The sequence below is a fragment of the Lonchura striata genome, chromosome 1 (assembly GCF_050655825.1).
Source record: "Lonchura striata isolate lonStrDom1 chromosome 1, ASM5065582v1, whole genome shotgun sequence".
NCBI lineage: Eukaryota > Metazoa > Chordata > Aves > Passeriformes > Estrildidae > Lonchura > Lonchura striata.
In genome coordinates, this window is record NC_140703.1 from 5316165 (window position 1) to 5343296 (window position 27132).

The 27132-nt window shown below is 39.4% G+C and overlaps 1 protein-coding gene across 6 annotated transcripts in view; it reads left to right on the top strand.

Moving 5' to 3' along the window:
- BACH1 (BTB domain and CNC homolog 1) overlaps positions 1-25637 on the top strand; it is a 31235-nt gene extending 5598 nt beyond the window's left edge. Inside the window, exons 1-7 of one of the 6 annotated variants that reach the window (XM_085582769.1) lie at positions 278-310; positions 2189-2277; positions 10860-11157; positions 12912-14303; positions 15963-16169; positions 22031-22099; positions 22276-25637. In XM_085582769.1, coding sequence (XP_085438895.1) covers positions 10918-11157; positions 12912-14303; positions 15963-16169; positions 22031-22099; positions 22276-22737 — 2370 coding nt within the window. In that variant the 5' untranslated portion in view covers positions 278-310; positions 2189-2277; positions 10860-10917 and the 3' untranslated portion in view covers positions 22738-25637. Of the gene's footprint in view, positions 1-164; positions 311-579; positions 1022-2188; positions 2278-10859; positions 11158-12911; positions 14304-15962; positions 16170-22030; positions 22100-22275 lie in introns of those variants that run through there. The other 5 variants (XM_085582601.1, XM_085582703.1, XM_085582651.1 and 2 more) reach the window with 5 other exon arrangements.
- The last annotated feature ends 1495 nt before the right edge of the window (positions 25638-27132 follow it).

Consider the following 27132-nt stretch of genomic DNA (forward strand, 5'->3'; position numbering starts at 1 on the left):
GTGACGAGGACCCGGCGCTCTGCAGCCGCCCCGCGCGCCGGCGGGGCCGCGCATGCGCGGCGGCGCGCGGCGGCGTGGGCGGCCGCGCGTCGGCGGCGAGCGCGGCGTCCAATGGGCGCGCGGGGCGTGCGCGGGGCGTGCGCGCGCCGGGGGGGGGCGGGCGGTCACCTGACGCGCGCGCCGCAGTCGGGCCGCAGCCGCAGCCGCAGCCGGAGCCGGGAGCGGCGGGGCCCGGGCGGGACGGGACCGGACCGGCTGAGGCGGCAGCGGTGCTGCCGCTGCCCTCCGGCCCGCGGCGGCGGGCACCGAGGTAACGCCGAGCCGCGCCGAGCCGGCCGCCGGCGGGAGCGTGCGCCGCGAGGGGCTGGCGGCGGGGGCGCTGAGGCGGCGGGGCGGGGGTCGCAGCGCGCCCGCGGGGCCGGGGCCGGCGGCGCGGCCTTCTCCCGGGGCGGGGCGGTGGCGGAGGCTCCGGCAGCGGCGGCTTTCCCTCGGCGGCGGCTCGCTGAGGGTGTCGCCCCTTCCCCCGAGACCTCCCGGCTCGGTGCCCCGGTTCGCAGGGCTGCCCCCGCCGCGCTCCCGGCTCTGCGAAAGGGCCGGCTCGGCCCCGCCGGGGGCTCGGCCGCGCTGCCGGGCTCAGGCGTGCAGCCGGCGTTTGCTTCCCTTTGGGGGCAGCCGGCGAAGGTCTGCTTTGGACTGTAAACAACGAAATACAAACCCTGTCCCTCCTGCTCGGTGCGCTGAGATCCTTCGCGTGTTTTGGGGCTCGGTGGAAATGTAGTAATCGCAAAAGAGCAGTTATCTATTTTAGCTCGACAGTAATCCCAAAATCATCTGCAGCTCGGTCTTCCAAATCTTTATTAAACTAAAAAAGGAGGGAGAAAGTGTTCTAGCACTGGAGCTGTATGTCGAGTGAATTTTGACAGGTTAATTTGAGGCACTTGAGGAAGGCAGTTTCTCCGTGTTGAAATACATCTGTCTGCAGTAATGGAGTAATTGCCATCCAGAAGCACTGTAAATTAAGGTGATGCAGCACTCTGAATGCTCTAGCATATAGAGTTGGCTCTTTAATCTCAAATGTTGCACCTCACAGCAAGAAAAGAAAGGAGTATATTGCTGTCAACATGATGAGTATGAATTAGACCACAAAATATGGTTTGTAATGCGAGTTTAACTTTAAAGATTACTTAAATAGCATAATTACTCTTGGATGCCCTAACTCAAGTGAGTAAGCCTTGTATGTACCTTAGCAAGCAGTGAGGCCCAAAACAGAAAGATTTGCAGAGAGAAATAGTTGTCACTGGTAACTGAATACCCGCTGTGTTTTTCAGAAGGATTCTAAATCTCTTAGTATTTGACATTCTTGAGAACTTCTAGAGTGTGTTTTCCAATTTACTTTAAAAAAAGAGCCTACTATTGTTGTCAGGGTTCATCTTGTGATGTGAATGAAAGCATGATAAATGGGGTGTTGGGGAAGTTTGCTTCACTAGCACGCTCCTGATTTTAACCAAAATGCTGAAGTACAGCTTTAGCTTCCATCAGCTGTATCTTTTGAGTTTATGTGTAAAAATATGGAAGATCTGAATGTGTTAAATGTTTAATTGCTTTTAATCGGTTCTAATATTCTTATGCAAAGGATACTATGAACACTATTAATTTTTTTATTATAGAAATGGTCTAGTGTTAAAACCCATACCCTTTACCTGATCCTTTGGATCAGGTGGGCACTCTTGTTAGGTGTAGAATAGACAGGTCTTTGCACATGAGTTCTGTAAATCCCAAATAACGCTGCCCTATGGTTCAGGGAAACGCAGCTCAACAAGTCTCCTTGTCATTATCATCCCCACCTTCCAAGTTTGATCATCAGTGTATTTCTTTAAACACTTAATGGGTTTTCTTTTAACCATAGTCCTCTCTTTTTGCACTGGGCGTGCTGGTGTGGAGGCAAAGAAGAGTGGCAGATCAGTTTGAGTCTGAATGCTGGGATTTTAATTGTCCTGTAGAATTCAACCACTGAAAGTTTCATGGGGGAGGTTCTGGGGAGTAGGAGACAACACTGTGGTATTCATAATGTGAGTCCTGTTTATATGTAGTCCTTAGTTGAACCAGAGGTGGTGTGTTAGTTGATGCAAGTGTGGGTAGGAACAAAACATTGACTGAGCCAAAATTAACTGCTGAACCAATCATTAAGTCGTGCAGATTCAGCCTAGTGTGACCACAGTGGGGATAATGTGTGACGATCCACCTGCAGATTTCCCTGCCCACACCTCTAGTTCAGAGGTAAGCAGTCTGGAGAGGGGACTAAAAGTGATGGAAAGGCTTATTTGGCTGTAACAAATCAAAGACTGCATCACAAGTCACTCTGTTTCCAGTAGTATGCAGTGTTTTTTGGTTAAGTCACTCTTGAGGATGGAAGGAAGTTTTGTTCTTGTTAAGTATGAAGGGAAAATGTAGTATTTGGTATGAAAGTGAGTTCGAATGTCAGAATAAGGCTCAACTGACCAATCAGCTACTGAAGCTTTAAAAAGGGGAAAGTGTGTTGTGAAGGGTAAATTAACTGTAGAAGCATTGTTGAAATACAAATAAATTGAGTTTAATTATTAAACATACATTGGAGAGTGCAAGAGGTGTAGCCTAGGGTATCAGTAACTAAATGTCTTTAAATGAGAGCCTGTGTCTTAAAGAATATTTAATTAATGTTAGAAATTGTGTTTAGATACTTTGTGAATGACTTTATTTGAACTGTCAACATAATATTTGTAGGTGTTTGGATTCCAGTCTTGGCCCATTGACAAATACTATGATAAGTAAATATATGGCAGTTGCTTGCCCTGTTCATGCTGCTTTTAAGGTCATCAAATCACAGAATCCTGGAGTGGTCTGCATTGGAAGGGACCTTAAAGATCATCCATTTCCAACCCTCTGCCACGGGCAGGGACAGCTTCCACTAGAACAGGTTGACCCAAGTCCCGTCCAACCTGGCTTTGAGCACTTCAGAGATGGGGCAGCCACAGCTTCTCTGGGCAACCTGTGCCAGGGCCTCACCACCCTCACAGAACAGATTTTTTCTAATAGCTAAGCCTGCCTTCTTTAAATTTGAAACCATTCCTCCTAGTCCTGCCAGTCCAGACCCTTGTCCAGAGTTTCCCTCCAGCTCTCCTGGAGCCCCTTTGGGCACTATCAGGGTCTCTAAGCTCTCCCTGGAGCCCTCTCTTCTCCAGGATGAGCACCCCCAGCTCTCCCAGCCTGTCTCCAGAGCAGAGGGGCTCCAGCCCTCAGAGCATCTTCGTGTTCTTCTCTATCCTTCTGATGTTTTGGGGTCCCCCGAGCTGGAGATCAGTATTTCATGTGGTAGCATCCCAAAAATGGTTATTTACAGGTCAGCTAGTAAGATCATGTCTTTTGACATCATATGTCAGATAGGAAATAGTCTGCAGTTTCAGGATGGGAAAGCTGAGACAGTTTGATGTGATTTCATGGAGATCCTTACTAGTGCTACTATCTGAAACTTGGTCTAGTGCCTTTTTTTAAGTTCTATTATTATATATTGCTAGTTCTGATAAACCTGTGCTGTTCTGTTTTCATAGAAATGTTTCTGAAGTTCTTTCTGATTTATGTCTAAAATATTTGCAGATTTCTTTCAGTTTCACATACTGTGAAGAACAGTTGTGGAAACAAATCAAAGTTAAACAGATAATGCCAGAAATTAGATTCTAAATATAATTTCCAAACAGTATTTTCTTTGACTTGGCAATATAGCTGTTTCACAATTCTAGCAGCTTGTTTCCTGTATCCTTCTATGTACATTAAATGGTTAATTTAGTATTCATCATAAATATTTTGGCATATACTTGTAAATGGATTTTGATAGTTATTCAGATGAAGTTATTCATGTGGTTTAACTGTAGCAATGAGTAGAATATGTAGCTCTAAATACAAAGGTGTTTGTCCTTTAAGCAAAGGCAGGAGTTGACAGTAGATTTTAGTTGTGCATCCTTTACTTATTCTAAGTGAATATTTTATTATCTAACCTAGTTCTTATTTAAGAAAAATTAAAACTATTTGTTACTTGTATTTTTGGGGTATTGTGTTTGTGGTTATTTTTATCGTTGATAAGTGCTTTGGGTTTGGTTTTTTTTAAGTTCTTTAGAAAGTCTGTACATTATTATCTTTGCAGAGCAATTGTCTGTGAATACCAGCACAACTGAAGGGCTGTAAGTGATGAAATTTTTCACAGGAGTCTCTGAAATCCCTTCAGACCTATTTCATTTTTTAGCAGTGGAACAAACCAAATCCCACAATGTGATTTTTATCCCTGATCCAAAAATTAAACAATTAGCATCATCTAAAATAATGGGAAACTGCAGAGTAGTTTGGGGGTTATTTGGATTTGATATGAACTTTGTGTCATCCTCAGGGGGAAACTTTTTAAACTTCTGTTCTTTGGAAAGTGTCTATGGTTACATGGTATTAATCTCTTTTTTTCCTTTTAAAATCATGGCTTCTGGAGGCTTGTGACTACTAGCCTTCTCAGGATCCCCCATGCTCTCCTTCCCATGTCCCAATTTCTCATATAACTTGCAAATACTGAGAAAAAAGTGTGTATTCAGTCTTAAAACCTGGAAAACAAATTAAGACTCTTAGCACAGACTTAAGACTTGACAGACTTCCCATGATTTTTATTAATACTCACTTCTGACTTGACATGAGTCGAAGTGCAGTGTTTATGCTACAAAAATACAAACCAGTAATTTTTAAAAATCTCATCTAGGTAATTAAACTGTGAATAATGTCTTCCATGTGTTGGACTAATAAAGAAGACAATTTAGAATTATGACTCTGCTAATAACTGAAGATTAAATATACTTTCTTGCTAAAGGAGAAAGCATTGTTCTTGGGCAGCAAGGCTTGCTTTTTGCTTTTCTATCGCTTTTTTCTTTTGCAGTCTTTTTGAAGATGAAGCAACGAACATGCACACTAAAATGCTTGTTCATTCTTTGTCAGCACAATGTGAATCAGCAGCTATTAACCACTGCAGGCATTCATCTGTAATATAACTATTTCCTTAAAAGGAGAGATAGCTAGGGGCAAGGACAGAGAGATAAAACTGTAGAAAAAAAGCCTTTGCAGTGTGTTTTGAATGAGCTGTGTCTTATCTAAACTGTCTTGTTTTAGCAGTAGTAAATGACAGTTGTTGCTTTAGACTTCTCATCTGTGAATGACAGAACTTTTTTTGTGGGCTGAAGTAAATGTAAATGTCAACCCTAGGAAAACTGATGGAATGACTGACCTGCTAGAACTTACTCAATAGGTCAGCATAACAGGAGTAGCACACCAAGAGTTTTGTTTTCTCCAGGCTATATTTTTGAGGGTCTACAATTGTATTTTTACCAGCTGAGGAATTTGTAGTGTTCAAATAACACAGATATTTTAGAAGCATGGTGCTAACTGAACAGACCTTTATTGTCTGTTAGATTACAAATTTATCTTGCCAGTTTTATCATTTTGGTGATGGCAACTGAATTTACATCTGAGTGCCCGAGTTCAAGCAGCTTAGAGAGCAGTGACAGCCAAGGTGTGTCCTGCCTGGGTTCTGCAGAGCTTTGCTCTCATTTCAGAGCTTCACTGGTGTATATGTGACACTTACTGCAATTGCTAGAGAGGATTGATAGCCAGTGTGGTATTGCTGGATGCTTATTCACTAAGGAAAGATGAAGGAACTGGGTTTTGTCCTTGGATTTAGCACAAAGAGTGAAGATTGTAAAACGCAATTAGCTGTTTTCCCTGAAAGTCTTAAGTCTTCAAAGTAGTAAAGATATGACTGTCATTGATTTCCATGGGTTTCTGTGCTCTGATTTAGTATTTTTAATGACACTTGAAACATTCAGAATGTTCAAAAAGCATTTTGGAAAATATATATAAAAATGTGTGTGCTTTTGTCACCTTTAATGACAATTTGATGCCTTTTAGCTTCCTTCAGCTCTTCCAGGACACTTGTTTGTCCACAGAATGTTGGGTGCCCTCTTATATGTGGTGGTGGTGCTGAGCTTGGGTGAAAGTTTGTCTGTCTGCCTTGTGTGAGATTTTTGTGTGGATGAGGAATACATCACACTATTGTGAGTTCTACTGTGGTGTGCTGTTCCTACTCTTGTACTCTACCTGTGCTGGGTACATTCCTCAACAATGTTACCTGTTTTACTACTATTTTTCTTCTGTAACTTAGCAACAGCAATTCCATATAGCTTTAGCTTTACCTGGCTTCAACCATTATGATTCTTATCTTTGGAATACCTTTTATTTTATTTGTCAATGGGGAGACTTTATGGTTTCCTGAGGATCTGCACCAAGTGACTGTCTAAAGCAGAGACTGTGGTGGAAGGAAGTAAAGGATTTTATATCTACCTTTATCCTCCAGTCAGCTAGTAAAGAGCAGTAATTGTTACCAAGTGTAAGCAATAGATGAGCAAACCTGCAGCCTAATTTTAAAGTACTTTACACTCACTGTACCTCGCTACTACCTTCCTGTAATAATGTAATGAATGACTGAATGCATGAGAAAAATGAGCCTTGGATGAGATACATATTTTACAATGAGTCCCGATAAGTATCTTGCTTTGGTCTCTATACTGTATACTAAAACAAATATGTATTCATTTTTTAAATGTGGTTGCAGTACTGATTTCCATTAAGATAAGTATTTATACATTCTTTGGAAATAAATATATATAGATATAGAGTCATTTGGATGGAGAGATGTCTAAATTTACTGAAGATATGGTAATTTTGCAGGTAACTGTTGGGCATCATTTTCATATTTGTATACTAGTAGGGAGAAAAAAAATGGAGTTACTTCTCTTTGATAAAGCAGAATAAAGTTTTATAGCTGGTACTTAGGAGGAAATATTTTTGTCCTTATGCAAAACATTATTTATCTCAAGATCACTGATAAAGAATGAAAACTTCATAGTAGGAGGCTTGGTTGTATTCTCAAAGGAGAACCTGACTGGTTGTGCTTCAAATGTTCATGTAGGTTTTATACTAGCATGTGTGTATGCTTATGTTCACGAGCTTTTTTAATTTTCAGTCTCAAGAGTATGAGGTTATTAGGTGTGCAGGGTTTCAGGTGAGAGGAATTTGAGGAATGTTCACACCACTAGTTTTCTTCCACAAACTGAGGATTTGTAGTAAGTGAGCTTTCATGATGTTACTTCTTTAATCGTTCCAACCTGTGTTACAAGAACTATTTTAAGTTTTGGAAGATCTTTTTGGACTCTGCATATTTTATATGTTAATGTCTGTTACAAATATCTTAAAAAATATTCTTGCATGGTTTCTTTTCTTAGCACCTTTTGCATTTAGTCACATGGTTGTTGGCACCTCCTTTTTGAGCAGTGATTGCCACATACAGTCATCTGCTTGTGGAATACTTTTCCAAGTTATCTGTGCTTACTTTTAGTTTTCCTTGATTGAAGGTTTCTTTTAAAATAAAAATAGCATTATAGGAGTTTTAGGCTACTTTCCAAGTATATGATTTGTTATTGTTGCTTGTAGTATCAGTTTTCCTTTTTAACACCTGAGAGTGGAAAAAAGAGCCTGATAAGTAAATATTTGTAAAAAATTAAATTACATAAAATTGTCAGAAAAGCCTAGAAGGCCTATCCTCATGACAGTTGCAGCACAAACTTGTAAGCTTAATTGAATTGGTTTTTTTTGCTTCATGCCTTTTCCCCTCTTGTCCACCTATTTATAAATAAAACCAATTTTAAGAATTCTGAGTGCTTTTGAAGAACAGTTGTAGTAGAAGAGAAATTAAACCATTTACAGAAGAGATGTACTTTTTCTCTTTGCTGTGACAGTAAGCGTTCTTGTTGTGGATGTGTGTACAACAAATCTAGTTACAGAGAAATTATTTTGTACTCACACTGCTGTAGAAAATCTGGTTGGCTGTCAGATACTATCATAAATGTGATACCCTGCCCTAATTACACAGGGAATTCTGGAAAATAGAATTCAGACATTCACAAGTTTGACCTCTTGTTGACCTTGTTATTTCTTAAGTGTAACAGCTTTTTACAGTGGTTGCATTTTCTCTTTCCCATTTCATGCTTTTGTTTCACTAGCATTTTCAGTTTTCTGATGCTTTACCTTTGGATTTCTTCTTATTATATTTGAGTAGCTAAATTTTACAAAGACTGAGAGGGATTTAATGTTTTGAGTGTAGTGTAGGGGTGGTATTTTTTTAGTTTTGTGGGGTTTTTTTAGAGGTTCTCTTAAAGTTTGAGATGCTTATTAAATGCTGTGTGTTATATTATAGATACCTCAAACTTGTCATCCTGTTTAAATATAGAGGGAACATAACTTGGCTGATGAAGTCCTCACAATTACGAAGTACAATATTCTGTCAGAATAAAGTGTTAAATGGAGTTATGCTCAAATTAAGTATTTCATTCACTTCTCAAGAAACAGAAGGTAGTGTTTCAGTGTTGAAAGCTTTCTTTTGGCAGCTGAAACATTGGAAGCTTTCCCTCAGTGCCCCAAGTAGTCCACAAACTGTTTTGAAAGGATGGTGTGTGCCTCACAGAGATATGTGAGAGGGAGGGTTAACTCTTCTCTGCATTAATTTGTTTGTCTATACAAATAGAAATAAATAGTGTTCCTTTTAGCATTCTGTGCTGTGGGGTGTAATGAACTGAACTGGATATTGGAATTGATTATTTTATCAGGAAAAACCCAAAAGCAGCAGATATGGTATGTGTTGTCTGTCTGAGGGCTCTTTCTTCAAAGAAGATATAAAAAAGAGCGCTTTAAGGCTTGTCTTTAACTATAGTCTCCCTCTTGAGTTTTGCCTAAGGGTTCACTCAGAATGTGTCCTTGTCTGTAATATTTCCCTGTGCTCCCCACCACTGGATGTAGTCTTCAATTTTTCTGGTTTGTCCTCTATTCCTTTTTCACCTTTTAACAAATACAGTTATACTTCGTTAAACTCCGTGTGCTGTAAGATGTGAGCAATATAACTTAGGCTATAGAGCAATCCAGTTAGGAATATATAATTTATATTGCACTGGTTGCTTCTCATAAGCTCTTATAAAAATAGAATTTAATGAATAGCAATTCCATGAGGAATTATTTTGTTCCCATGTAAATTGACTGGAAATTAAATATTTCCTAAGTTAATGAATCTGTAGTTTTGTTATTAGGTATATGAAAACATTTAAACTATTTCCTTCCAAAAACAAGCCCTTTGGGATTAACAGTGCATGTTTTATAGCACTTTTCTCTACTGCTTCTTAGAGGGGAAAAACTCAGGTTTGTGGAACTTTAGGGATTTTCTCCTCAAAACTTCTGTTTTCCCCATACATTTGTACATTTTGTTGGTGAAGTTAAACATACAGTGTTCCTTAAGGGAGTGGGAAGGACAGGTGATGCTGATGTGCTCTGCACTTCACTGGGGTCCAGACTAGTGCTGTGCTGCTATTGCCTCTGGAAATGGGGATCTTTTTCTTCCCTCTTTCTGTTCAAAAGGTTACTCAAAATGCCTGTGTGCCATGAAAATAGCTTGAGCAGTGAGTAACCAGGAGCACAGCTGGCAGCGTGCTTCCTTTTTCCACAGTAGTTTAAATACTCCATTCCCTCTGCTCCCCCCATGTTGTGAAAGTTTCCCCACACCTGAAACCTGAGGATTCGCTCTGGCTACAGTTTTATTATTGTCGGGAGCTGGCAGATGGTAACAAACTCTGTTGAGCAATAGAAGGATGAGGTAGTTCCATGTCAGCTGAAGTGAGTCTCCACAGCTGTGCTCATTTACAGGAACTCTGGGGCCAAGTGTAATCTGAATGCTTGGTTTGTTAAGGTATAACGTGACCTAGTAGTACCATATTTTCTTTAAAGGATAGTTCCAAATCTGACTTAAGTGGTTTCTTGATTGAGCAAGGACACTTCTTAATAATCTTTTTTCTTCCTTTTAATTGGAAGAAGGGCTCAATTGAAAGTGAAATACAGTGTAAAGATCAGGTTTTGAAATAATTTCAAACTTTGTACTCTCAAGCAGAACTGCCTTCTCCCTAGCCTTTCTATTTTTCTGCAAATTTAAGAATTGTCAGAGCAGTTATGAGTTATATATTTCAAAGTGTTAAATATTGTATAGCTTTAACTGTTGTTTGTTATCCAATGAATATTGTAATTTGAGAACTTTGTCAGAAAAGAGACAGTATTCCATTGCCAGGTGATCTGAATCATAATGGTCCATTGGGAAAGCAAACTTGTAACAAGTATGACAAATCAAGTAGTCATGAAAGAAAAGGGGAAAAAAGTTTGCATTAAGGCAGTTAGTTAGAGAATTCAAATTTAAAAACAAAACACCAACATACTAGAAAATCAGGGTATTTTACCAATGCCTGATTGGTTTAGCTGACAAAATTCTTTTGAAAAAAGACAGAACACATAAATTTTAATCTGCATTAGGTAAATCAGTAAACAGAAGAAGCTTACATAGTATTTTGGTGAATTTTAGTTTAATGTGTTTGTTTTATTTCTCTTTACATTTTCAGAGTGTTGGAGCTAAAAGATATCAATTACTAAGAGTGAAAGCTTAGATAATTTCTAGGTGTCTCAGTAAGTTTATATCTCTGAATCACTTGGCTAAGAAATAGGTGTTCTTTATTGCTGAAGTCCATTTTCTGGTCTGTGAGACTATAAAGGCTGTGTTAAGATGTACATATCAAGGTTTGGGTCTTGTAAATGGTCACAAGCATGTATTTATTTGAAGTACTAATTTGAAGAAGAATTAGACCAGTACAGTTGACCGTGCTGGTTCCTGCTGGCCATGACTTTCATGGGTACAACTTGTTTCTTTGCCCCCCCAGGTCAGAAGTACAGAAGCATGCTTTCCCCTGAGCCTCGCACTACCACCTGTGATACAGAATGTCTCTAAGTGAGAACAACAGCGTGGTGTTTGCCTATGAATCTTCAGTGCACAGCACCAATGTACTCCTCAGCCTCGATGACCAGCGAAAGCAAGACATCCTTTGTGATGTTACCATTTTAGTGGAAGATCAGCGATTTCGGGCTCACAGAGCTGTGCTTGCAGCTTGCAGCAGTTACTTCCTTTCGAGAATTGTGGGCCAGGTGGACGCTGATCTTATCATCACTCTGCCGGAAGAGGTGAGTGTCACTCCCTTCTGCATTTTACCTGCTTCTAATCTGCTTTGCTCAGTTCTCTTTTATGGTAGGCTGGGGTTTAACTGATGGTTTAGAGTAGGGGATTTAAGAGCTGAAAGACACCAGCCCGCAATCTGGGGTACCAAAAACATTTTTTGAATTCAAGTACTTCATATATATTATATTGTAAGGACTAACTGCTGTCATCTTTGTCCTGGGGTCTGTTGGTTTCTTGCCAGTGTTTTTATTCTTTGGCTTTCATCCCAAATAAAAATTAAATAAATTACTACTGCAAGAGTTGCTTTTCTAGGTAAGTCACACTAAGAGTCTTTCTACGATTTTTTCTTGTTTGAGTATAGCTAGCTAGAAATATGTAAGAGAAAGTAAAAGGAGTAGAGAGTTTTTTCCCCTCTCGATCATTGCAAGTTTTGCAGTGTTTCTCCCTTAAATAGAAAGAAGGTACCATTTTAAAAATACCACTGTATTTTTTTCTTTCAGTTTCATTTATGAATGCTACTTATTTGTAAAGCCACTTTAACGTTTTATTAACTACACTAAGTCGAAAGACATGTTGACAGTTTTTGGATAAACTGTCTTTTACATTCTACTTTCCCACATTAGAAAGGATGAACTAATGTGGTGGTGTAATCTCCAGAACACATTTCAAATGTTATTGTAAGAATTCTTTAGGAAGGTTGTAAAAGTTTACAGAGTTTTAAAGTACTGGGCTCTTTGCAGATCTCGTCAACATCCCTTCATGTGTTGTGTTCTTTAAAAAAAACATACCAACTACTAAAAACACCAATGTAAACAAACCCTCAACTGATTCTTAAATTGAATTACATGAATAATTCATTATTTTGCTGGCAGAAGGATTCAGTAGTTAATGCATTGATATAGTGCTTTATTTGGCATAAAATACTGCTCATTTCAGTAAAGGCAGTGAGCAGAGTATGGACTTGAGTTTGAGTATTAATAGTGGACATAATGCTTTATTCTTCATTTGTAGAGAAAGGGCTAAAGTGAGTCATGTAGTTGCTAATGTGTTTGTGGCTTTCTACTTGATTCCTTAGACATTTTTCCATGTGTAGAAGATCTTGTGCAGTTTCTAATGATGCAGTTTTTATTTATGTCTGGGTTCCTTGATAGGCAACTGTTGTGAGGGCATAAATGTTCAATTAAAATCACTTGCTCTAAAGGGGCTTTAAACTGTGAATTCTGTTTGGTGTGCAGTTTTTGAGTGCCTTTCTTCAAATCTATGGGAGGAAGAAATGAGTATGTGGCTGTAGTAGTAAATAATCATATGTGGTCAAACTCCATTTCTTCAAATTTTATTTGCATCAGTGGTGCATAAGACTAAGTAATTGAGCGTAATTGCTCTTCAAAAACTACAATTAAATGCCAGCAGCATACTGTAGAGTAGTTAGTATACAACTTGCTTTGAAATATATCTTTGTGAAGTTGGAATCTATTACTGATTTTCAGCATACAGCAATATTTTCCACTTTTAGTACTGCGTTGCCAGAACGTTTTATTAGGAGACAGATCATAGTAAAGAAAACTTTCAAAATGTGCATGATAAAATTCTATCAGAAGAATTGTTTCAGAATGAGTTTGACCAGGTTTTCACAACAGAACAAGTCTGCTGCTTTTGTCATGTGCTCTGTCCTGCTGACAAGACAGGTGGAATTTTTCTATTTCTCTGCTTAAACCCAAATTTACTATACTAATGTTTGTTTCACTTGTTTTTGTAATAGGTAACACTTAAAGGATTTAGTCCCTTGCTTCAGTTTGCATATACGGCAAAACTTGTTTTAAATAAAGACAATGTGTCTGAAGTTTGCAAATGTGCAGAATTTTTGGGTGTACGCAACATTGAAGAATCCTGCTTTCAGTTTCTTAAATTCAGATTTTTGGACTTTAAATTGGATCAGCAGGAATGTCCTAGGAAGAAGTGTTGCACACAGCGTTGTCAAAAAGCAAACCCTAAAACTGGCAATGTGGATGATGGCGACCTAGAAATAAATTATGAAGTAGAAGCACTTCTAGAAAAGGAATATAGTCAAATTCCTGACACAAAGCCCTGTAAAGATGAAGAAAATGCTAAATCGTTGCCTGTTCTCCAAAATAATGCAAATCAAAACTGTGATCCTGTACATTTAGAAAGGGGTAGTGCTTCCAGCTTATCTTCCCAATGCCCAAAGTATAGAAAATTCCAGAAGGCTTTTGGAAATGACAAAGTTAATACTTCAGAGTCCAATTCCAGTACTAAAGATGTTCAGGTACCACCATTTTCAACTTCTCTTGAGAAGGAAATACCTGATAATGATGGCATACAAAAAGCTCAGGAGTGTGTGCCTATGCAGCTGATCTCAAACTGTGAAGAGACTCAGGTAGAAATGGAAGAAGGGGAAGAAGGCATTCAGAAAAAAGAAGAGTCAAAGAGAGATTCTGTAACTCAGACTGTGTCATGTCCTGTGGAGAAAATGGATCTTGCTGCTTTCCCCCAAAACTCTGCTACACCTCATGGACTCAATTCTGTGTCTATTTCACATAGTTGTGAGCAATATGGTAACTTGAATTTCAGTGGTGTGCAAAACAACACAGTCTTAGCTGATAAAACTGTGTCAAGTACTGGAGCTGGAAATGACAAAACTGAAAGTCAAGGTAACCCATCTTCAAAAGTGGATTTGTGCATTAGAGAAACTGCTAACATCACCTCAGCTGGAGATAGAAGCAGTGTGGAGAGAGAGATAGCAGAACAGCTAGCACAGGGGTTCTGGAGTGATATTCACAGCACAGATGCCTGTCAAATACATTTACCACCTGCAGTTTCTAAAGAGTACTTGGAGCCTGTGTATTCCGGGAAAAAATCAGAGTGTCCATGGCTGGGGATCAGGATCAGTGAAAGCCCTGAACCCTGCCCTCAGCGAACTTTTACAACACTGAATTCTGTCAACTGCCCCTTTATAAGCAACCTTAGCACTGAAGGATGCTCCAACAGCTCTGAAATAAACAGTGGAGATTATGTTCAGGGACAGCAACAAGAGCAGTGTCCCTATAACTATGTGATAAGTTTGGGAGAGGATTCAGAGACTGACACTGAGGGAGACAGTGAATCGTGTTCAGCAAGAGAACAAGAGTGTGAGGTAAGGACATCCTGATGTATCCTTTGCTTCCCAGTCTTTTAAGGCCATATTCAAACATCTTGAGTTTTCTGTGTTTTGTTGATTTGTTTTCTTTTTTTTTTTCTGTGGCTGCTTGTTTTTAAAAGTCTGGAACTGAAACTTTTAAAATAACCATTCAGAATTTTATATGGAAGGTCAGTGTTAATTCAGGGAGACTGAATAAAAGTATGAAAGTATTTTTGGTCAGATACTGAAGTGTTAGATGCTTACATATTAGATCTTTTAAGATTTTTTCTGGAACTGTCAGAAAAGGTTGTGAGCCTTAAATCAAGTCATGAAGGTTCGTTCTTAGATTTTTTTTTTCTTTTATCTGCTTCAGTTTAAAGTTTAAGAAAACTCTAAACTTCTTGGAACCTTCATTTCATAGAAACTTGGAACCTTTGTTTAATAGAAACTTACCAGTTTTTTTTTATTTTATTCTGAGCTGTGGGGTGAAGGTGGGAGAGAAATGATACTTCATCTTTAATGTGAAGTGAAAATCAAACTTTTAAGCTGGCTTCAGTAGCTGTGTATTTAAGACTGTTTAATAAAATCACCTTCTCTAACACTAAGTGATATACCTGGAACAATTTCCATCTCAGTTCTTAGAATCATAGAATTGCAGTGTAACTGCATGATGGATCATTCCATGTTACAAAAATTCGGTTGTTCTTAGAGCACTAGGATTTTTGTTGTTCAAGATGCAGGGCCTTACTGAGACTGAACATAAGTGGAACCTGCCATCAATACAAAAATTTGGAATGCTAAACAAAAGGCCAGAATTGGTTAAATACATTCCTCACCTTTATGTGACAGAGAAGTTGGTATCATTGCTGAGGACAGTACTCTAGGGTTTTTTTAATTATTTTTTTGCCTGTTTGTCACCGTTAGTGGCCAATAAGAGAGAAGATTTCTGTGTTCTTTTTAAACTAAATTCAGATCTTTGACCACAGCAAAGTAACATATTCTCCTACTTACTATACTCAAATGTAAGGATTAAAATAAAATGTCCTTAGTGGATACTCAAAAACATGATGATTAATTTTCTAAAGGTAAATATGTTTTTCAGTATTAATCGACATTCTGTGGCCTCAAATATTTTTGTAGCTCAGGTATACAACAGTAGCAATAGCCTGGTCTTCTGTCTTCTCCAAGACTAAGAAATAAAAGACAAGTATTTTAACTTCTGTATTTTAAGGAAATGCCTGTTTCAGATGAACTTTTTCTGCAGAAAAAGAAGCATAGGTATAAAAATGTATGCAGGATGCAGTCTTAATAGCAGCTTTGGGGAAACTTCAGACTACATGAGTGAATCTTGACAGCTGGTTTGTACCTCACCAAACTGTAACTCATCATCTTAGAGTGTATCACCTGCATATTTGATGCACACACAAGTAGCTTTCTGCCTACTCTGAATATGCTTGTAAGGCTTTAGTGTGTAAATGTGCAAATACTCTATTGCACCTGTGCTTGAACTCCTGTAGTTGAATCCCCTGGATTTTATCCAGTCATCTGATGGTCTCTGAGATGTAGGAATAAAGATGAGTTGTGCGGTAAAGAATGCTTAAAATGGAAACTTGAGTTGTTGGTGTTTGTATATATCAGTTCCACTTGGATTTACAACTGTATCTCACATTCTAGGTAAAACTGCCGTTTAATGCACAAAGGATTATCTCACTTTCCAGAAATGACTTCCAGTCATTTCTGAAAATGCATAAATTAACTCCTGAACAATTGGACTGTATTCATGATATCCGAAGACGAAGTAAAAACAGAATTGCAGCACAGCGATGTCGCAAGAGAAAACTTGACTGTATACAAAATCTTGAATCTGAAATTGAAAAACTGGTATGTATAAATATTCATTGTTGTTGTCATGTCTTTTCTAAACATCTTGACTGGTTATCTGGCAGTAGCTTGAGAGTGGGGTGATTTACTACTTTTTCCACTCAAGCTTAAAAAACTTTATCAGTCTTCTGTAACTCCTTGATAGCAGTTCTAGATTTTTCTGAGCCTTGCTCTAAAGTACACACATCTTTCCTTCTGTGGACTTGTTTCCATTCAAATAAAACATGCATCACAGCCTAATTTTTGTTGAACAATGTTTCTGAAACCCATAAGCTTTGAATTTAATTGTACAGAATGATTCCCAGACTGTTATCCTACACTGCTTTTTCCCTCTTCCCCTTTCTTGCTTTGAGATTTTGTTTTTCAGCTCACGGTATTGCTCATGATCAAGTTTGCAGTTACGCAATTGTTAGTTGTGTAAGTACTGTTCTTGGAACATATCAACATGGGCTGGCAAACTGTTTCCTGAGTGTTGAATGTTAAAAATGAGACCCTTGCAGAAAGGCGGAAGATACAGAAGAACTTGGGAAGTTGCTTGCCTTTTTAGCAGTTGCATCAAGATTGCAGTTGAGGAATTGATGCATCCAGATTTCTTAGCAGCCATCTGTTAATATATTTTCTCCTCCTTAAGAAAGTAATAAAAAGACACGTATGTAACTTAAGAGAAATGTAGGTAATCTGAGGTTTAAGATTATGTAAAAATAGCAATGGCAAGAAGATAATTGAGTGGCTTTTCAGAAAAACAAGTCTTTGACTCTCATCAGTTTCATAGTTGGTAATAATCATGTGCACAAAATAGTTCAGTTGTTTAGGACTACTGTACTCTCGTTCTTGTTCATGGAGCATTTTAGGCTTGGTGTACCTGAATTTGGTATCTGCATCAGCTGGAGCATAGCAGTCATGTTGCATCTTTTTTGACTTCAAAGTGAAAAGGAAAGTAAAATTAGAGCCAAGTGCCACGGACTGGAAACTTATTTTCTTGCAATCATCATCTTTCACTGCATCTACTCCTACTTCTGCACTGAGGAGATTGAAGAAGGTGCTCTGTGAGGGAGGGGAGTCAGGTGATTGTACTAATAATATCCTTACTGAAGAGAGAAGTTGCATTTCTGACATTTCAGAACTTTTTGCCTGGTTTTGTCATCATGTTGTCATTTCTGTTATGTAACTCTGTCAATATTTTGCAATACTTGGGCAGGGAATTAAAGGTTGATCTGCAAGATTAGACATGTGGTTGTTTGAGACTAATAATTATAACATAATATCCTTCTTTCTGTGGACCTGTGCTGGAACAGACTGAATGTCTGCTGTTTGACAGGTAACACTGTGCAAGGTCTAGATAATAAGTGTTGAGTCTTGAGAACTGTAAGGTGAGGTCTGAGTTATATGAATCATCCTCTAGGCACAAACACGTTCCATTTGCTTTTTTTTTTAAACTGTGCTGATAAGTTTCTTCAGAAATTCCTAAAAAGACTGTTTTTGGAGCTGTTGACCAGGCCTGACAGGCACAGATCATCAAATTTGTATAAGCTGTAATACAGAAACATCAAGATGAGTCTAGGCATGATTTCCAGGTGGGTGGAAGAAAAGAAGATGTCATGGTAGGGCTATATGTGTTACATCCAGGTTGCTTCATGCATGATGGCTCTTGCCTTGTGACTGTTCTCTGTGTCATTTGTGTCTTGGACATTTTAGACTTTGATCTTCTCATGGTATCATCTGTAATGTGGCTTTAAGAGGGAACAGAATTGTGTAGCTATAGTTTGACAACTCTTGACAAGTAGGTAATACTCTGTACTACCAGTTAGGAAATACTTTTTCACGGAATTTCTCCTCTTGGTTTTCAGTATGTTCAGCATGTTGTCTTGCATTAGTTTCTATTTGGTGCTGCTTCAGTTTTTTTCTCTCTCAGAAGATGCTTGTGGTGTGTTTCTTGGAAAAGTCCTATATTTGGAACAGAATGTCCCCTGCCTGACTAGAGGCTGGAGACTGACAGCTGGCAAGTAGCTTTGCTGACAAGCACCTGGGGGCCTGGGCAGACAGCAGGCTGAGCATGGATCAGCAACATGTCCAGACTAAAAAAAAGGCCATCAGTGTCCTGGGCTGCAATAACAGGAGTGCAGCCCATTGTTGGAGAGCAGTGGTTGTTACCTGTCTTGGCACATGTAACACTGAATTGTTTGCTGGGTTTTCACCCCTCCCTGTTCCAGGAGCACATTGATAGACAGGAGGAAGGTTGGGTGAAGGGCACTGGGATGGCCAGGCCTGAAGTATTTCTGTGGTGAGAGGCTGAAAAAATGGGGCTTCTACCTGGAAAAGGGGTGAGGAGACCTAATGGCTACCTGCCCATATCTGTGGGGCAGTCCTTGAGCTTATACAGCCTTTGGTAATGGAAGATCTTCAGCTTCCTGGAGGAGTACTTAATAGCAAGACAACAAGAGACATGGCCTTAAATTACAAGGGGGATTTCATCTGAATGTAAGGAAAGTTTTTTCTTCCAGTGGGGACAGGTAGGCAATGGAGTATTTCACCCTGAAAGGTTGTGCATGTGCTGTCTTTGAGGGGTTTATGGCATGACTTAGCAAAGCCCTGAGCAGCCTGATCTTACCTGATCTCTGACTTTGTTTTGAGCATCAGGTCAGACTACAGACCTGCTGAGGTACCTCCCCTCCCAAATGATTCTGTAAAATCGGGAATCTTGTTAAGTTCTACTTATATTGAAGAAAAATACTGTTCAGTGCTGAATCTGTTATCTGGGAGAGTTACATCATGTCTTTTTGATCTTCTGTGCTGATAAGGTCATTTTTTACCTCCCCATATGGCCTTTGCTTATGGATCTTTCAGGTGAATCTGGGTGTTCTTGTTGGTCACTAATGCTCTGTATTTGAGAATACACAAGGGCTGCTTTAGGAGATGCTGACTTGTGAGAAACAGCTCCTTCAGAGCCCCCGTGTATATTCACAGTCCTTGTACTTTCTCCTGTACAATGGGATGTCCCTGCCTGAGCAGGGAGGTCAGACCAGATGACCACTGTGGGCCCTTCCAACCTGACCCATCCATTGATTTATCACTTCAAAACCTTTAAAATGAGGGTACTTGCCAGGGGGAGCAGAGCAGAGGACAGCTGGTCTCAAGAAGCACTACTTCACTGAAGATTCTGTAGCTGAGGAGGAGGATGTGTCAGTGCTCCAAGAAAAATGTAATTGAGATGTTGTTACATATATTAGAGCAGGGTGAGGTGAGTGAACTTAAGGACATTCTTTACCAGGAGATTCAAAAGAGCTCTCAGTTTATTATGATCTCAAAACTGACATTTTTCTGTAGTATTAGTATAATGTTGGTAAAGTAAAACAATAATATTTAAATGTGTTAAACTGTCAACAGCTTCAGAAAGGGGATAAGGAGTTTATGCTGGCAGAACTATTTCTGAATGTTCATGTTTGTTTTAAATAGCAGTCCAGATAATTTCACCAGTCCATAATACACAGCTGAGTGCCTCTACATACCCAAAAGATATTAGGTAATCTGCCTAACAGAATGGGAAAGATTATTCTGATCAGTATTGAAAAACACCTGGAGGACAATGCAGGTATCAGTCACAGCCAGCACGGCTCCATGAGGGGAAAGTTCTGCTTGTCAAAACTGATTTCCTTTTATGACAGGGTAACCCACCCAGCTGATCTAGGAAAGCCAGTAGATGTAATCCTCTTGGACTTCACCAAATTTTTTGACAGGCTCTTCCAGGATCCCTCTGAACAAAATGTCCAGCCCACAGCAGGATAAATATCATGTGGGGGAGAGCAACTGGGTCATGGGTCAGGAACAAATGGTGGCAGTGACTGGGGTGACATCAGGTTGGCACTGATCCCCAGTGGGGCTCTGCAGGGCTCCATCCTGAGCCCTGTGCTCCTCACCACCTTCATTAGCAACCTGGACACAGGACTCTGTGGAACACACCCTAAATTTGCCATTGACACTAAACTGGGGGGAGTTGTCAACTCCCTCAAGGGCAGAGAGACCTGGACCAATTGGAGACTTAGACACTATCACCAACCGTGTGAAGTTTAACGAGGGCAAGTGCCAGAGTCTGCTCTGGGACAGGGCAACCCTGGCTGTGTGTGTGGACTGGGGAATGATGGAGAGCAGCTGTGGAAAGGCACCTGGGGGTCCTGGTCCATGGCCAGTTGAACATGAGTCAGCAGCACCCTGGCAGCCAGGAGGGACATCCATGTCCTGGGGGGACATCCATGTCCTGGGAGGACATCCATGTCCTGGGGGGCATCAGGCCCAGCATCTCCAGCCAGGCAAGAGGGGATTGTCCTGCTCTGCTCTGCACTGGCACAGCCACACTTTGAACACTGTGTGCAGTTTTGGGCACCATGGGTTAAAAAATTGCATTGAGCCATTGGAGAGCAACCAGAGAAGAGCCATGAGGATGGAGAAGGGTCTGAAGGGGGGAAATTTTATGAGGGGTTACTGTGGGCATTTAGTCTGTTCAACATGGAGAAAAGGAGACTGAGGGGAGACCTCACTGAGGTCTTCAACATCCTCAGGAGGGGCAGGTGCCAATCTATTTGTGACCAGTGACAGGACTCAAGGAAACAGCATAAAGCCGAGTCATGGCAGGTTTAGGCTGGATATTGGGAAAAGCCTCTCCCCACTGTAGGGTGGTTAGACACTGGAGCAGACTCCCCAGGGCAGTGGTCACAGCACCAAGCATGACAGAGCTCAAGAAGCATTTGGACAAAGTTCTCAGGCACAGGGTGTGACTCTTGAGGTATCCTGTGCAGGCCCAGGAGTTGGACTCGGTGATCCTGATGGCTCCTTTCCAGTGTGGCATATTTTATGATTAACAGCTGCTCCTAGTATGCTGACAAATAGAAATTTATTTGCCAAGTCCTCTTTCTTCTAATTTTAGACAAAAACAATTGGCAACAACTGTTCCTCTTGCCAAATGCTGCCTAAACTTAATCAACTATTTCAAAAAGAAGTTGTAGAGGTTGCAGTATGAGGTTTCTGTGCAAAAGGGGATGTGAGGAGGAGTGAAAATAATAAAACTTTCCAAGAGTGAATGGACAGTAGCTGTAAAACATAGTCTCTATTATTAAAATTTGAAAACTACTATTTAAAGCCTTGTGTGTCTTCAAAACTCTATCTTCTTTTAATTAATTAATTACATAATTTGAAATGTATGTGTTGCAACATGTTTGTATTTGGGTTCTTTGTCCCTTTCATTCAACTTCTTCATGATGGTCTTGGTTGTTCCCTGTCCTTTGCCATGTCCTCATTTTTCTTTATTCAAAAAGTTGCTTGTTTCCATGATTAGACTTCTCAGTTATCAGTGTCTTTTCTTCTTTAGCCAGTTCTATCAGAAGCCTCAGAAAAATTCACGACATTGAAGCCAAATAAAAGCCTGATTTAATACAGGCTACTTTTTCTACTTGACAGTTATTAGTGAGTGGCCATCCTCTTTGTTGCCATGTACTTGGACAATCCTGCTACATTATCTCTAGGTTGTTGTTCACCACATCTTCTTTCCTTTACCTTTCTTAAATTTTCTATCTAACTTAGGAACTATACTTAACTTCACTGTTTGTCCTATAGTGGATTTGGCACTTCTTGAGAATGGACGTTACTTTCACCTAGTGGAGTAGTACCAATAATTAAAATGTCATGTTTGATTTTCAGCAGTTCACTTTTAAAATGCAGATCTCTGTGAAGACTGCGTGATGTTTTGTTGGCTTGTTGGTAATGGTTTGTGTTACCTTTTAGAACCAGTGTTTCAGGATTATTTACAGTAAGTGCAGCTATGTTTCATTTGTTCAATAACTGCAAATTTTTGGTATTCCTTTGTCTGCCAGCATGAGTTTGGAAAAAGCTGCAGATCTGAGAAACCACATCAAATGCCTTACCTGATGATGCTTCCAGAGGTTAGGATTGGCCTTTTGATATGTGCTTGATTGTGTTGCTGCTTGCTTTGTTAATGCCAAATTACTTCTGTTTCAGCAGACCAGAGTATTTAAAGTCTTGTTTTAGCTTTGACAGGAGCCTAAACCATAGTTTTTATGTTAAAATATAGACTAAAATACGTTCTTTCTTTTTGCAGCAAAATGAGAAGGAGAATTTGCTGAAGGAAAGAAACCACATTTTATCAACTCTGGGTGAGACAAAGCAGAATCTGACTGGACTTTGCCAGCAGGTGTGTAAGGAAGCAGCCTTGAGTCAAGAGCAAATACAAATACTTGCAAAATATTCTTCTTCAGATTGTCCACTCTCATTTTTGTTCCCGAAAAGAGAACAAACAGCTCCATCTGATAGTGAGCTTGTGGTACCAGCATCTGTAGAATCAGCAAATGGTCACTCAGGTGTCACCCCTACAGCAGAGCAGAGTTCCTGTTATCAGTGTGTCAAAAGTGTGTGTGAGGCCACGTACGAGCCAGTGCAAGAACTGCAGCCAGTTCCTGCCAGAACGTTGGAGCAAACGTCGCTCGTGGAGCCGTGTGGACAGAGCAGTGGCATCACAGACTTCTGCCAGCAAATGACTGACAAATGCACTACAGATGAGTGAATCTCTCCTCATTGCCAGCCTCTCAACATTGCAACTAGAAGTGGGATTGAGCATTATTGGAAAGTAACGTACGAAGTGAGAAAGAAGATAAAAGTTTAATCTTTTGAAACTATATTGACAATTATGTGGTCACCATTATTACTTTGCAAGCTTTGGGTTTGCTCTGTGTAGTTGCAGAATGTTATTTGTGTGTGTCAGGCTTGGAGCTTTTTCTGTGTGGTGATGCCAAGGAGGGTTCAGGAAAGCTGTTATAAAGTACAAATTCCATGCACAGGTGCTTATTTGTGAGGAAGTTTTGGTCATGTATAGGGCAGCCTATACATTTATTTTGGTCTGATTTATGCCACGGTACTTAATGCCACTCTGCATTTTAAGGAAAGCCTCCTGACAGCTGTTTATGCACAATGACTTCTATACCTGGAATTCTTCTAAGACTTCTTTTTTTCCTGGTAGACAAACCTTAAGAAGCGTATATAGCTCTGTAAATGTTCATTTTGTAGATGGGCTAAGTTACATGACAGGATGAGGAGATTTTAAAAAGTGCATTCTAGTATAGCTCCTTGCTTCCTGCTGTTCCCCTCCCCATCCCAGGGAAGACTTTTACTGAGTTAATGTTGTAGGCTACTACTACTAGTAGTAGAATTGATTAGTAGTAGGCTTTTATTGAAAAGTGCTTTTGTCTTGTCACTCTAGTACAGAATTAAAAGAACTGGAGCAGCAGAGGTGCTGCCATATACTGCTCTCTTCTCTAAATTTAATGGGAGGAATAACAACTCACTGTGGAAGGCAGACTTCTGGAACTGGTGCAGTTCTTGGATGAGTGTGCATTGGATCCTCTGGCATCAGAATCCCATAGGTTTATTAAAACTCACTGCTGTATTGTGACTTCCTGTCCTAGCACCTTCAAGCTTACTGCTTGTTTGTGGCAAATTAGAATCAAAGTATTGTGCAAGTCTAAGGACAGACTTTTTTTTAAGGTATTCAGGCGCCACGTTTTTTTCTTTCAGTGCCTAACTGCCTAAAGTAAGTTACAAATGTTTGTTCTCTGATCACTGGGACCAGTAAAGTTCTATTTCAGAATCAATCTTCAGGATACTTTGTGGCTAAACCTGTAGTATATTTTCAATGGCTTGTGCTATTAGCATAGATATATAAAAAGTTTATTGAATAAATGAGCTGGAGATATTTCCTATATTACTTTGTGAAGGAGAAATTCAGCTACGGAAAGTAATCCCCATTTTCTAGATTTTTACATGGCAGTGGATGCCTATTGTATACCAATGATGCTTTGTTATTTAGATGCTATTCTCACACCAGAACTAAGTATTGAACCTCACCACAGAAAACTTTGGGTTTGCTGGTTTACAAAACATGAAGAATCTTGTACAAGCCAGTGGAATTCTTCATTTCCTACCTCAGAATGTGTATTAGCTTTGTGTCTTTGTGTGCATGTACAGTAGGCAGCAGCTAAGCAAAGGCCCTTGTAAATACTGCTTTTCAGTTTTACCTTGCAGCAAGGCAAAACTTGTTCTGGGCAAGGCTCTTTTTTTTCCTCTCCCCACCATCCATAGGTAACATAGCATTAATAAATACAGTAAGCCACTTATTTAAAACAAAAATTTAAAAATTAACAGATTTCAACAGGACTTCTCATAACCAGCATGTAACACAAATAACTACACTACCTCACCTATGGGACTGAAAGTTGATTGAAATCTCTAGCAAATCCTTGGATTTTCATCATATATCATTACTTTTTTAAGGAAAAAAATATGCTAATGGTGTATAGCTTGTATAAATCACAATGCTTGCAGTAACTGAAATTCAGAAATAAATATTACACAGCAGGTATCATGATAATTGGATTGAAATGCTTTTAAATTACTGTCATTGAGATATGATGATCCTGTATATGTATTACTTTATGAAGCTCTCTGGGCTTTTTCTTCAGTTTCTGTAGATTCATAGTTAATTTAATCCTGTCTCCCTCCCACACTGCCACCCTGGGAAGCATTAACTCATATGTTTCCATTTTATTTAAAAAGCAAACCAACAAGAAACAAAAACAAAATTCAAAGCCCAAACCTCTACTGTTCATAACTACAATCACTTTTAAAGCTGGTGATATTCTGAAATGACGTGGACAATGGCATTAAAACATTGTCCTAATAGTGCACATAGCTGGAAATAGAATTCCTTGGGGTAAGTCCTCATTCTAACGAGGTGGAGCATCTTTGTAGGGAATGGCTGGCTGGGAGCTTATCCAGTGGCCCAAAGCCCTGACACACTTGGCTGCAGATGTTGGAAAACAAGGTCAGTGATGACCAAGTGTGAGACTGGAACCTCCCTAAAGAGTTGTGCTCCACTGCTGCAGTCTGGGGTTCAGCCACTGCCTGAATTCCATATAGCTGATGGTGGAGGGATTCCAGGGCAGGAATCATTGACCTATGATAAAAGTAACATCATGTTTTTAAACCTGGTATGAACTTGATGAAGTTTGAGGGTAGTTTTTTGCCTGACCAGCTGCATCTAAATAATTTTTTAAATATTTATTTAATACCACAGACCTACAAGTTGCATGTTGACTTCTATAAGCCTATATCATCAACTTGCAAGTGTTACAAATGAATGACAATTTTATGAAACAGAATTCTCAGGAAAATGTTTTTGGAGTTTGGTTTTATTTTTTCTCTTCCAGTAAAGAAATACTCAGTTTTGAAATTGTAAAATACTTTGTTAAAGCATGTTTTAAAATACTTTGAACAGACTATCTTAAAGCCATAAGGGTATGATGGCATAAAGATTGTAAAATAAACAGATAATTACAACAGTTGATTTTGTATTTTTCATAATTCAGTATTTTCTAAGTCTACAATAAAAACCACTATCCTTTCTACAAAGGCTTTTCTATTTTGTGTAGTTTTCTGCTGTGAAAGTCTCTACTGGTGCATTATTCATTTATGTAGTACTGTTCCAACAGTTCTGAAAATGGCAGCAAAGTAGTTTCTATATAGTTTATAAATTTAATAGGCCCAAACCACTAGCTTAGGATTCTTCAGACAAAGGTGAAATCTAATAATCCAGAGAGGTAATTGTACCAAAGTTGGGTATCTACTGAATTACTCGTGATATTTCCTCAGTAGTGTATATTTTGTTCTATTGATTTTCTTTTTTAATTGCATATTCTTAAATACATTAATATTCTTTTCAACATACTGAAGATTAAATTTGTCATGTGGCAGACCTGCTGTTTCATATGAACAACAGAGCCAAGAGAGGCAAAATTTAAAATAAAAACCCTAAAAATGGTTAACAAGTACTGAGTGAGACTAATATAGCAATACAAGTAAGTTGAGTATACCTTGTTAACTTGAGAAATAACATTTAAGGCTTTCTTGGTATATGTTAATAGTCTAGTAAGAATTCAGTATGATACTTTAACAAGGTTTCCTAGTTTTTTATAATCTACTATTTCATATTTATTGTGAAAGAGAAGGAGATGGATGTGAGAGATTTGGGAAGAAACAAGACTCAGTAATCAAAATAGCACCCCAGAATATGTATATATTCAACTTAATTAACTTGTTGAAGGCCGTAAGTCTCAACCTTTCAGGTGGACTGGCATGATTTTGTTGAGAAGTATTTGGTGATGAGAGAGACTCAAAAGTTCTAAATCATATTGCAATTTTATTTCTCAGCCCAGTGGTGATAAATCAGATGATACATTTCATGTCAGCCTGGCAATATTTTGGACTTTTTCAGGAAATTATCTAGGAAATTAGAAGGATTTTCAGTGAACAGCCTCTATTGGTTCTGAGTTTTCATTTCTGTCACTTTGACTCTTGTTAAAAATACACTTGATTTGCTTTAATACAGGATTCTCTGAAGTCCTTCAGCTGGAGCCTCATCTGGGTGCACTTACACAGGCCTGTCAGATACTTCTAGGTGGCACTGAAAAACAGTGTATTGGATCAACATCTGAAGGTACATGTTCTAACACTGTTGGTTAGTATTGTTACATAATTGCTCACTGTAATTATAACTACCCATATATAAAACATTTACTTGAATACAGGATAATCAGTTAGCCACTGTGTGAAATTATTATTCCTAACAAAGTAGAAGGTTAAAAGCCAGGGGACGGGTTCAGTCCTGGCACGTTTTGTGTGAGAGTCATTTAGGATGTATTCCATAATTCTGCAGGTAGTATGCAGAACTGGGTAAGTGGGCTCCTGAGAGGTACCTTCCTGGGGAAGGAAAGCCTGTGTTGACAGGTAGGGTGCTCCAGATGATTGTCTGCTTGATGGAGGTAAAGGCCAGACACATCTTTCTGTCCTGGAACCTTCTGTGTGGGAGCAAATCTTGAACATACTCAATTTTGGAGCTCAGTAGCAA